This window comes from Cibotium barometz, chromosome 61, assembly GCF_041138505.1.
Source record: "Cibotium barometz isolate CiBa-2024 chromosome 61, ASM4113850v1, whole genome shotgun sequence".
NCBI lineage: Eukaryota > Viridiplantae > Streptophyta > Polypodiopsida > Cyatheales > Cibotiaceae > Cibotium > Cibotium barometz.
The window spans coordinates 37,626,742-37,639,353 of NC_141106.1; the positions used below are offsets into that span (position 1 = coordinate 37,626,742).

The 12,612-nt window shown below is 38.8% G+C and overlaps 1 protein-coding gene across 2 annotated transcripts; it reads right to left on the minus strand.

Annotated features, from left to right (window-relative positions):
• Positions 1-10,500: 10,500 nt before the first annotated feature.
• On the minus strand, positions 10,501-12,394 carry LOC147604862 (nascent polypeptide-associated complex subunit beta-like). 2 transcript variants are annotated; one of them, XM_086794645.1, is made up of 6 exons: positions 12,212-12,394; positions 11,722-11,789; positions 11,354-11,502; positions 11,165-11,221; positions 11,036-11,074; positions 10,501-10,891 (listed from the first exon to the last, which is right to left on the minus strand). In XM_086794645.1, the coding sequence occupies exons 2-6, from the start codon at positions 11,787-11,789 to the stop codon at positions 10,746-10,748; spliced, it is 459 nt and encodes a 152-aa protein (XP_086650771.1). In that variant the 5' UTR covers positions 12,212-12,394; the 3' UTR covers positions 10,501-10,745. The 2 variants fall into 2 exon arrangements, with proteins under 2 accessions (XP_086650771.1, XP_086650770.1); XM_086794644.1 differs by lacking the exon at positions 12,212-12,394 and having other exon boundaries at positions 11,722-11,795.
• Positions 12,395-12,612: the final 218 nt, after the last annotated feature.

A 12,612-nucleotide genomic window follows, 5' to 3' on the forward strand; every position in this document is an offset into this window, starting at 1 on the left:
AATGAAACCATTATGTCACTGATGACAATCCTCATAGTCTCTGGTTGAATCCTTATTTCCAGTCATTCATTCATCGGTATACTTATGGCATCATTGGCAACCAGAACGCTCACCACCTGTTCACTCAGGGGCCTTTTCCATAGTTCCTAGCTCATAGTAACCGGCAATATATTCATATAATAGAATGGAATCTCCGTGGAAGATCAGCAAGATCAACCCACAGATCCATATAAAAGAGCCATGGACTCATCCGTTGAGGACCAGCAAGGTCAATCAACCAGATCCATGCCCGGTTTCAGAAAACAACTCTTACTCCTTGTTCCAATATCTTCCACGACGCACGTGTGGGTATCTTCGGCGACCCAGAGCCCGAGCACCGTATGGTCAGCACCCTCTAGGATCCTTCGCAGGTAACCTAGCGCTTCACTCATAGGCCGCTTCCTTGGTCCCTCATCCACCGTACCGGAAGCTCACCATTTAAATCGAACCGAGGCTGGTCAAGACCTCGATCGACCTTGCTACGCGAGACGTCCTCCATTGACTCTCCGTCAGCAGTTGCAACTTTATCAGTTCGGTCTTCATGACCGTAATCCTCAAGACGGTCAAAATTTATCCCCAACGTTCTTGACATAAAACAGTCATTTACAAACAGTCACAAAATACAGTTTCTATAACGAACTCTCGTCTTTCCACATTATCCACTCTCGGACCACATTACTTATTCCACATTCCATTCAATGTGTACTCATTCTCATCCATTCACTCATATAGACTACACATTATTTCACATACACCTTCACATTCATTATTCTACATACATATCCATGTTCGTACGTCCACATCATACTTCTAATTTCACATTCATACATACGCATCTACATGCATACATCCACATCCACATTCACATTCATACATCCACATTCACATGCATACATCCATTTTCACATCCTCATTCATACATCCACATTCACATACATACATCCACATCCGTATCTACATCCATACATCCACATCCACATCTTCATTCACATTCACATCCATACACCACGTCTACATACATACATCCATTTTCACATCCTCATTCATACATTCACATCCACATCCATATACATACATACACATCCGTATCTACATCCATACATCCACATCCACATCCACATTCACATTCATACATACACATCTACATGCATACATCCACATCCACATTCATACATCCACACTTCCATTTCCACATCCACACTTCCATATTCACATTCATACATCCATATCTACATTCATACATCCATATTACATCCATTCTCGCCCTAACACATCCCATATCCATCTTATCTCATCAGATACACAGAGAGAGAGAGAGAGAGAAATCATTTATATATATATACATATACATATATATATAGAGAGAGAGAGAGGGAGAGAGTGAGTGAGTGAGTGATAGAGAGATAGAGTTAGAAGGGGGGAGAGAGAGAGAGAGAGAGAGAGAGAGAGACTGTTATATACAGAGCTAAAGAGAGAGAGAGAGAGAGAAAAGGATAGAGAGAGAGAGAGAGAGAGAGAAACATAATGGAGAGTTAGAGTTGGAGGTAGAGAGAGATTTGGATTTAGACATGAGATAAGTAGAGTGGAAAGGTAAACTTGTTTATAAGAATTTATTTGAAAAGATAAATATGTGGAAAAAAAATTTATGATCTGCTTCCAGATTGTCGAATTCTATATAATCCACATTTTGCATTCTGTTATCTGGATTGTTGCTCTCACCATGTAGTCAGGTAATGGCACCTCACCTTTGTGGATGCGAGAAGAAGCCCTAGCATCAGTAGGTACACGCCGTGAACTGGAAGGGTTATCTAGAGGTTGTGAGAAGAAGCACCAGCATCAGTAGGTACACGCCGTGAACTGATACACATCTTAACACATCCTAACTCACCTTAACACATTCTATCACATCTTATACACCTCTTATCATATCCTATCACATCTCATACACATCTTTTCACATCTCATACACCTCTTATCACATCCTATCACTTCCCATACGCATCTTATCACACCTCTTATCACATCTTATCACATTTCATATCTTTTTATAGAATACAAGAGAATTCTTATATTTGATATAAGATTTCTCTACACATTTATTTATGCATAATTTCCATTTAAGGAGACTAACACTTTCGAAATAAAAATCAGTCTTTTATGCATCTTCCTATGCATAAATTCATTTTAAATTAAAATGACACTTTTGAATTAAAATTCAATGTTTTATCCATCTTCCTATGCATAAACTCAATTTAGATGAGAATTTGACACTTTTGAATTAAAAATCCATCTTTTATGCATCTTCCTATGCATAAATTCAATTTGGATGAGAATAACACTTTTGAATTGAAATTCCATTCTTTTATGCATCTTCCTATGCATAAATTCAATTTAGATGAGAATGACACTTTGAATTAAAAATCAATCTTTTATGCATCTTCTTATGCATAAATTCAATTTGGTAGGAATTACACTTTTAGAATAAAAGAATTTCTCTTATGCATCTAAGTTATGCATAAAATCCATTTATGATGAAAATCACACTTTTAGTATAAAAAGAATATCTTTTATGCATACCTCTATACATGAAATCCAATATAATAAAAGTAACACTTTTACAATAAATCAACTTTTATGCATACCTCTATGCATGAAATTCAAATATGATAAAAGTCACACTTTTATAATAAAATAATCAACTTGAAGGATAAAGCTTATCATTAGAGAATGGATTGAATCATCAACTTGAAGGATAAAGCTAATCAACATTAAAATAATCAACTTGAAGGATAAAGCTAATTGGATCATTAACCCAATAATGGATTGAATCATCAATATTCATGAAATACATAAACTAAAAGCATAGAAAAAAGCCATTAATTTGACCTCAAGCATAGATTAATCTTGGATTAAGGAAAAGCTTTATGAAAAGCTTCATTTGGATTGAGAATGGGTCATGAGTATGACCATTTCTTGAGTGAGAGAGAGAAATTACATAAAAACCATTAGAATTAAGCATAAATAGAAATTTATGTAATTCTTTACTATCATTAATTAATTAACTTCAATAGCATTCATCAAATTATGTAATTCTTCACTACCATTCATCAATTAACTTCAATAGCATTCAAAAACCATTCCAATTAAGCTTCTCAAGCTTGAGAGGGGTTGAGAAGAGAGAAACATTGAGAAATTATAGAAAAGATCAAAATTCACCAATTACCTTACAAATTGCTTGATTTCTTATTCACGGTAGAGGACCCCAATCAATCAATTGGTTAAGTATGTTGATGGAGCCACCAATGGGGATTGAAGAAAGAGGGAAGCTCCAATTTCTTCAATTTGGAGAGAATTTTAGAGAATAGTAGAAATTAGCATTATTTCAGCATAACTCTAGTATAGTAAAATTCTTCTATTTTTTTCAAAGGACTCATGTTCTATTTATAGGAGAGGGAAGCTCTAACCAAAGCTAACTGAATTCTAGAATTTTCCAGATTCAGTTTGGTTAAATTTGGACTAGATTTGGATCTAGTTTGGTTACTTTTTTATTCGATTTGGTTCCATTTTGATTTGGTTTGGTTCAAGAGAGAGGAGAGATAAAAATATCACATTATTTTTTAGTTTAAAACTCATTCAAGCATGTGAAGTATGCACCTCCTTTAAGGGACTCCCCTTCCTTACATATGTGTCAAAATGGAATCATTATACCCAAAATATCTCATATTTTTGATATTACTCATAGTTTCTTACTAATATACCTTGTACATAGTCAACTCTTCATCTTATGTGAGCATTAACTCATTTTTTGATATTTTCTTTTACAATTTGGATTTATCTCCTCCCCACACATGGATTGATCCTATTGGCCCACAGGAACCTTAATTGGACCATAATCTAAAAAATTCTGAAAATCTAGACCCTTAGGCTGAGGTCCTTTATACTCATTTCCAATTAATTCCAACTGCACATTGGAAAGTTCTTTTTAAATTTCTGTTTCGAGGGAATTCATTTTAATAAGATGAGATATTTTTTTATCCAAAAATATTCAAAATCTGAATATTCTCTCTCTATACTAAAACAGGCAGAGACAAGATCTTTTATATTTCTGAAGAGGGAATTGATTGCAGGGAAAGATGCTGGACATCTTGAGAGGCTGGGGAGGAATCTTACATAGTCGGCGCGGCGGCAGCTTCTTTCAGCAAAACAAATCTGCATAAATCAGCCACAACTCAAGGAGAATCTGGGCTCCTCCATTTGCTCACCTTTCCCTCCAAGGAAAGTTTAAACATTCAAAAATAATTTTTGGTGATTAACGTTCTATAAAATTTAAGGTGTAAAAAGTATATTCACACTAAGCTCTTTGTGAGCATCTTTCACACATTTCATTAAGCCTAATTACACCATCCTAAGTGGCATTGCACATCTTTGTGATAACCATTTTGTATCATGCTCTCACATTATAAAGAGCATAGTCCATCTTTCTAAGTGAAAGCACATCATGCGTAGGTATCTCCATACTCCAACCAAGGCACAGTTAAAAGCATCAAAAAAATTCTCATAAAATTAAGAAGGAAAGAACTCTACCACATTACTCTTACCTCGCACAATCCCTCAACCTTTTAGAAATTATGTGTATTCACATGCATCTATTTTGGGAAGGACAGTTTTGATTTTGTAGTGTGATTGAGTCTATCTTGTTGCACCTCTCTGTGTGAGAGAACATATTCTTGTAAAAGAATCCTGTTATTACTGATAAAGGATTCCTTTTATCACTCAGTGTGAGTTGTGATAATGTGCACCATGTCCAGTTCATTAAGTCATCACTATGGACACTTCTTAAAAAATTCTGAGAAGTTTGACGGTTCAAAGTACCATACATGGAGTATTTAAATGAAAATGGGGCTGTTAGATCAGGAACTTTGGGCTATAGTCAATGGCTCAGAGAAAAAACCTTCTAGAGATCTTGACGGTATCAATAAGTGGGTAAGCAATGATTCAAAATCTTTATCCTTCATTATCTATGGGTTAGCAGATAATTAGATCCATCAAGTGAGCTCCTCCAAGAGCTCTCATGAGGCATGGTCTCGTCTCAAATCTATATTTGGCCAGCTTAATACAGCAGCACAAATGTTTCTCCGCGACGCAAAAGAAACTTTACCGACTTGAGATGGATGAGAAAGAAACTGAAGCTAACCATGTGAATAATGTTAGGATCTTCATTGATCAGCTCAGTGGAGCTAGTGTGACAATCGATGAAGAGGAAGCGATTTTTATTTTACTTGCCAACATGCCCAATGTATATGAGTAGTGTGTATCTGCTCTAGCCAACCAAACCAGCATTACCCTGGCATCAGTAGCTTCGTCCTTGATCCTTGAGGAAACCAGAATGGCAGTAAAAACGACTTCCAAGGAGTCCACATCATCAGTTCAGGTGGAATCGCAAAGTGTTTTTCAAAAAGAAGCGGGATGAGGAGAACAAGAAGAAAGAAGACAAGCAATCCAGAAGCAGTCATCACATGAGGACAATGTGGCCACCACCAGTGATACCCTTCTCTAAAGCTTTGTGCTACTTAGATTGTTAAAAGTCTGTGTGACATTCATTTTCTCTTAGTGATATCTTAGTGAAGTGTTTTTTCCTTAGTGGTAGATCATCCAAGCACACCCTGTGTGGTATGGATGCTTGATCAAGAGAGGGTGTTGAGATTTGTGTGATCTAGCATCCATTAGCATTAGTCCTTAGTGGATAGATATTGTGTGCACCTTAGGGATAGACCTCCTAAGGTCATTTGTTCTTTAATTATCATGGTTTACTAGTGTAGGCATGGTAGGTGGTTCCCTTGATGTAGGAGTCACTTTGGTAAGACTGGTGAGATAATTAGGGGATGCTGGAGCCAATCTAGGGAGCTCATACATTTTCCTCTTTTTTCTCTATATAAGCAAGGTCCTACACTCTTTGTGTAGTGTAGAGAGGAGCCTTTGTAAGTGCTTTGTGCAAGCTACCATATGTTGGTAATGTGCTTGGTGGATCCTTGGTGGGCATAAGCTTATCTCCTCATTTCATTAAGGTAATCTTTGTGGTATTCATGTTTATCATTCAATTCATTGTCTTCACTTGTTAACCCATCACATTCTAAGTGCATCTACATTACTCATATACATTGATGAGTTTGGTTATGCTTCATTAGCCATTCTAGCATGCCACTCTCATCTCCTATTTTTTAACATTCTCAACTTCAATCACTCAATTTAGTATGTTGTAAGCATATACAAGTTTGCAAGATTCATGCCACATTCATTATTAAAATGATATAATATTCATTACTTCCAAGTACCAAGTATGCATCATATATCTATTGCACCATGCCCTTGTAGCCTTCAATTTGATTATTTTTTATGAAGCTCTTTGTGTTTGCCAATCACTAGGCCAAACCTTCTCACCCCTTACCAAAGTTTAGAGTCCGATGATAAGGGTTGAGGCCGTCTTTACCTCCATGTACCTAATCCTCTATCTATCCATTTTTTGAAGCTAATCACAGATAGATAGATTCAAGAAAACTCTCCCTTGGCCTCTCCTCCAATGTGCCAAGGTACGCTCTCCACAATCTAGATTCTATGAACTTGAGAAGACCAAATGTAGAGTGGGAGAAGGTTACAAAATTTCATTATACTTGTGGTACAAGCTCCAATGGTTCCACACAATTAACTCAAGGTTATATGCAAGGTTAGGCAATGACCATGACATCCATAGGCTTCAAGAACCTTTCAAGATTTCAAGATTTTACTCCATTCTTATCCAAGTTTCTAAATGGTCATCCAATACTCATGGGACTTACTCCAATGGTTCCACACAATCAACCATAGTTAAAGGTTATGCGTAAGGTTAAGCAATGTCCATGACATCCATAGGCTTCAAGAACCTTTCAAGATTGCAAGATTTTACTACATTCTTGTCCAAGTTTCCAAATGTTCATCAAATATAATCCACAAGTAACCAAGGCAATATGGAAGCATAAGCATGAATGTTATGCACTTTCCTACCATTTGTGATGTAGATGTTGATGACTAAAGTTAGGGAAGCATCTAACGCAAGGCTTAATGATGGTAATCCCCACTTTTCACAAATTTTGACCTAAACCCTATATTCTCCATGTAACCACCAAATGCAATAAGAGTGATATGGATGTAAAGAGAAAGGCAAATGGAAGAGAACTAATGCCCTACATCACAACAATATGCATTGGAAGCCCTAAGTTTGGCAACCCCCCCCCCCCCCCCCCCGCCCCCCCAATCTTCAAGAGAGGCAAGAAATCATAAAATCTTCACGAATGAGGCATTGATAGCATGTACTTATAGAGGAAGGCTAGGAGGTAAGAATTATTCAAGACTTAGTCTAGACATGTTTGGATTTACCAAGCTCTTAGTCTACTGATGTTTTTACAAAAGTGTACGAATATTTTGAGTGGATTTAGTCCAAGGAATCCTTTCAAAAGTCTCATTCATAACCTTGGGCTCTTCCTTGAAGGCCAGTTCTTGTTCAATGTTTGTAAGGAATTGTTAAAGACAATGAAATTGTGCTCATTGGTTCGGACAAGAGCTTTGAAGCTATCTCCCTTAGAAAAACAGTACCCAATCTCCCACTTGCGCCAACTCTTCACAAGAAGAAGAAACACATTGACTATGCTAACCTCCTCAAGAAATTGAAAGAGTATCCCAACCTAGTGTTGAAGAGGGAGAGTGAAACAAGCCCAAGAGTTCGTAAGGAACGTGCAAGTTGAACTATAGCCTAAGTGGTCGAGTACAAAACCATTGACCCCGCTTGAGCATATCTTGGATACAATTCCAAAGCCAATCCCAAAACCGCTATGAGAACCTTATAGCTTGCCAAATGCCTTGATTGAATGTGTAACCACTCTCAAAAGGCCTTTTCAAAAAGCCAATTCTGGAGCCTCCGACTTTGGAACCAATTCAATCGGATCCCCATTGCTAGATGTAGATGATGAGAAATCAAAGGAAGTTACCTTCAATCGACACAATGTCTTCTTCACGGTGATCATGACAACTTCATTTCATCTCCTTCTCGAAGGCACTGCCTCCTAAGGAAGATTAAGTGCATATTCCTTGTATGATTATAGGTCCCAACCCACCTCAGTGGTAGTGCAAATATCACATGTGGGACATAACAAGTCTTACAACATTTTTGTGCTCTAAAGTTCAAGCCGTCTCATTTAGTTCTCTCTTGCAAGGAATTCCCAACTTTGGAAAAACTTATGCAACTGGATGAATATAAACCTAAAAGCTCTTATAGAAGAGCTAAAGGAGGTGAGCCATTCCACTTGTGCAACCTCCTTCCATACCCAAGACCAAAGGACTATCGAAAGTCATAAACAAGTTTGGACACTTTCGAAAGCGGTGAAATAAATGTCAAGCTACTTGGTCGTGTACAAGGGAAAGGAAAAGACAATCTCCATAATCTTGGATGGTGATGTTAATGTCATCACAATCACCAAGGATCACTGGGAGGCAAGGGAAAGTCCACTACTCATAGCCAACAATCTCATGATTAAGCTTAACGTTGAGGACACAATAAGATCCTTGGACATCTTTTAAGATGGAAGAATCAAGACCTCCAATCTGAGTTTTCACTACTAGTTCATGCTGATGCACTATGATCCTTGGGAGACCTAACATAAGAGACACAAGGCTAGTTCATGCTGATGCACTATGATCCTTGGGAGACCTAACATAAGAGACACAAGGCTAGTTCATGATTGAGAAACCAATCACATTTACATAATGTAAGGGTGACCAACCCTTGAAGATAGACTTGAAAATAAGAAAGACTTACAGAATGGATTGAGACATACTTACAAACAAGTTTGATGTTGTTCGGACTGGTTCAAACAATACCTGTAGAGCAACAGAACTCTAGCCCTTCTACTTAATATATCAATAGAACTTGTAACAAGATGCTAGATGATCTAGATGAGAAAAGGACGGATTATGAATCCCTCCTAAAACCTCACAACTACAAGAATTGGACTCACATTCTGACAATGGATAGTCTCTCCCAAAAGCTTGAGATAAGATTAACACATTGGACAATATAAAAATAACATCCATATTAATGCTAGATGAGTTTGAAGCAAAAACAATGGTGAAATTTGCTTGTCAACCTACTAGAGTTTCCCCTCGTAGTTTTGTATTTGGTTGACATTGGGACCAGACACAATTTAATGTGTTGGGAGAAGTAAACTACATTGGGCCACCCTCCCTTTACAGCATTCTCAAGTAACCTCGCTGCAATAAACAACTACAACCACCTATTGCTTTGAAGCAAAATTCTACATTGGAGCTATGTCTTGCAAGTTGTATACGACACGCCCCCCCCCCCCCCCCCCCCCCCCCCCCACACACACACACACACACAGCACGGTACAATGAAACAGAGCATCATCCTTAGAAGGGGACGGTTTGTGGCTGCTGATTTCATAATCAGTTGGCGAATGCAAACCACTACTCTCCCAACTTCCCCACAAGATTAATTACCATACCTTTGGTGGGGAGGGGACACAAAAGAGCCTTTCAACATTCAAAGCCTCATCATCCAAATACATATCATCTCAAGAACTTCTAGAAAGTTAATCTTTGAGAAGCAAGTCATATTCAAATTTCCATAGACACAATCAACTCCAAAAACATGCTACATATTAACTAAAAACTCGCACGAAGAAGTATTTACTCATATACTCTCATGCCAACAAAGCACAATACATTTCACTATGAAACCTTGTCAAATTCCTAGTAAAGCACATGACCACACGTCTAGAAATCCTTGACATTCTTGATTTCACCAAAACAATCCTTCACATACTTGACATCAACAATATAGATACCTGAAGCTGACAATTGCAGTTTTTACAGTCTAAAAGAAACTCAAGGACTCAACAGAGGCAAAAATAATCTCAAGTCAAAAGATGCCCCACCTTGATTGTGAAAACCATGGGTAGGAGCAAGCGAGCTGAACTTAGGCCACCTTCACAGGCACCACCCATAACAGCAGCCTTCTAGACTTCAAACCGCATCATTGGGTTTATGACACCTATACAAGCAGCAGCTGGCATCTATACCATGTTTGGCAGTCTTTCTCCATGGCAACCTTCAAGTTTGCAGCTTGCATCTATACCATGCTTGGCAGTCTTTCTCTATCATCAGCACCCTTACAAATGCAGCATCGGCCATCTATTGCATGTTTCTCAGGCTTCCATTTACACTAGGGCTTTGGACGAGGCCAGCTACAAGTGGCTTCCTTTCTCCCCAAGAATTTGCGAAAAGACTTCCTTACCTTCCCAAATTTATCCACCAATGGAAAGTTCAGTTTATTTCCTGAACTTCATAAAACCAGGGTGCAATCTTAACTCTAGAGTTTGACCACAAGCTACATCCTATGACATCCCACTCACATCAGCAGCACCCAAGAGTAGGTGCATGTTCATGCATAAAAATATAGAAGTATTACGTAACCACAGGAAAGATAAACGGCAGCCAGATGTAACGGTGATGGTTTGAACAACCCTCAACACTTCAAGCCAAAATTACTTTTACAATTAATCTTTAACATATTCTAGGTCCACATTGACACAAATCTCAAATGATAACAATGAATCAAAAAACAGAGGCACTGTTAACCATGGAACTTCTGCACTCTACTATGCATCACCATCTTTAGCAGCCTCTTCAAACGTTTCCCCCTCCACAAGCTCTGGCACATCATCATCCTCCTCACCCTCAGGGATTGCCTCGCGTTGTTGGTATTGCTCAGCAATCTTCTTCAGATTGGCCAAATTGTCTGGTCCTATATTGAGCCAAAAGACACAACATGTCAGCTCTACTAGGAACACATGAACTAGCAGACGGGTGGGAAATAGTCTTAAATACAATAAAGGCAATGGCAACATCAAGAGTAACACCCCAAAACCGATAAAACATAGTATATTACCAAGCTGATTTATGATTCCTGGTAGAAGGTCTTGAAGCCCTGCAAAGAAACACATCATTTAGCCAACTCTGCCCACAAAAACATGGCCCATGCAACTCAAAATCCCAGAATATAAGCACAGCTTTTTACTTTTGGTCTGTGGCGAACCACTAACAACCCACGTGTTGGCTGCAATCGAAGCTTGTACTGTCGACAAGGGCACACAAAGGCAATTCAGTCACTCCTACGAGTATCTTGGACCTAAAGGATAACAATTGAAAACTCTACCATCTCGAGGTCACCATCTTGGTCCCATGCAAACCACAAAGAATTGCCTACCCTTGGGGTTGGTGAAGTGAATGACGGTATCGTCCTTGAAAATGTTAACTTCCTCTATTCCGGGAATCGCATTGACACCTAGTCTCTTCAGTGTGTTCTGTAGTCTCTTGTCATCCGTGGTGGTGGTCTTGTGGATGGCCTTCTTTTTTCTAAAGCCCCAAATCATCCACACACAAAAATTAGGGGCAAGCAAAGAGCAGTCAATCTGCAAACTACCCGAGTTAATACAAATTTACAAAATGCCAACACAATGAATCCATCTTTCCGTGATCAAATAACCCCTTCTCCTTCAAAGAGGACATACTTGATCAGGGTGCACCTAACACAAACAAACTTCACTGCCAACCATAATTTGGCAAGATACGCACCTTCGAACGGTGCCTTTCCCACCGGTGCGCACAGCACTGGCCATCTTCATAAGCTTCTCCCTGTTCATCTGCATGATCACATGAATATTCATGTCAATCACATGATTATAGATGGAAAAGGGTGTTTAATCTGTGCATTGGGCAGCCTCATCTATACATATATAATCAAGCATGATAATCAACTCGTGTGGACATCCCATGGCCTTCTTCCATTCTTGAGCCAGTAGAAGTAGAAAAAACAGAAAAGAAAAAACTAAACGACCTTAAGACAGTGAAGGCCAAGCTGGCTCCTCAAATTCGAGCATAAAAATCGTTATAATCGAAAGCCCAAACACAGATTTTGACCGCTATATGAAACCAAGAACAGATAGCAGATCCGGAACATTAGAGGGGTGCAGGATCAACAGATGGGGAGCATACAAAACACTACAGGAACCAACCCGGCTAAAAAACAAGAAGCAAACAGATCGCAAAGAGTGAAGAGAATTACCTTGGCAGATGTATGGAGCAACCGTGAAGCTCCCAAGATGAAGGGGCTCTCTGTCAAGTCGCAGCGGTGGCAGCTCACAGTGAGCAGCTCATGGAGAATGTATATCCAAAAGTCGAAGAAGAAGGGATTGAACCTGCTTGGTCCACCGTCCTGTTCAGTGTTGCCCTCCCACAGTATCCACCTTGCCCCCTTTATGTGGCCGTCCGATCTAGCTTCCCTCCCCACCGTCCGATCTCTAACTCAGGTCAAAATAGGCACTAATCTATAATAACATAATACCTTACTAGTTAGTGACCCCTGTCTTACCATGTGTGCCCTGCTTAATACATAGTATAGAAAAAGATATGAATATAGAGGTCGTGGACTTGTGTGTATCTCTCTCTATGTTACATACACACAGT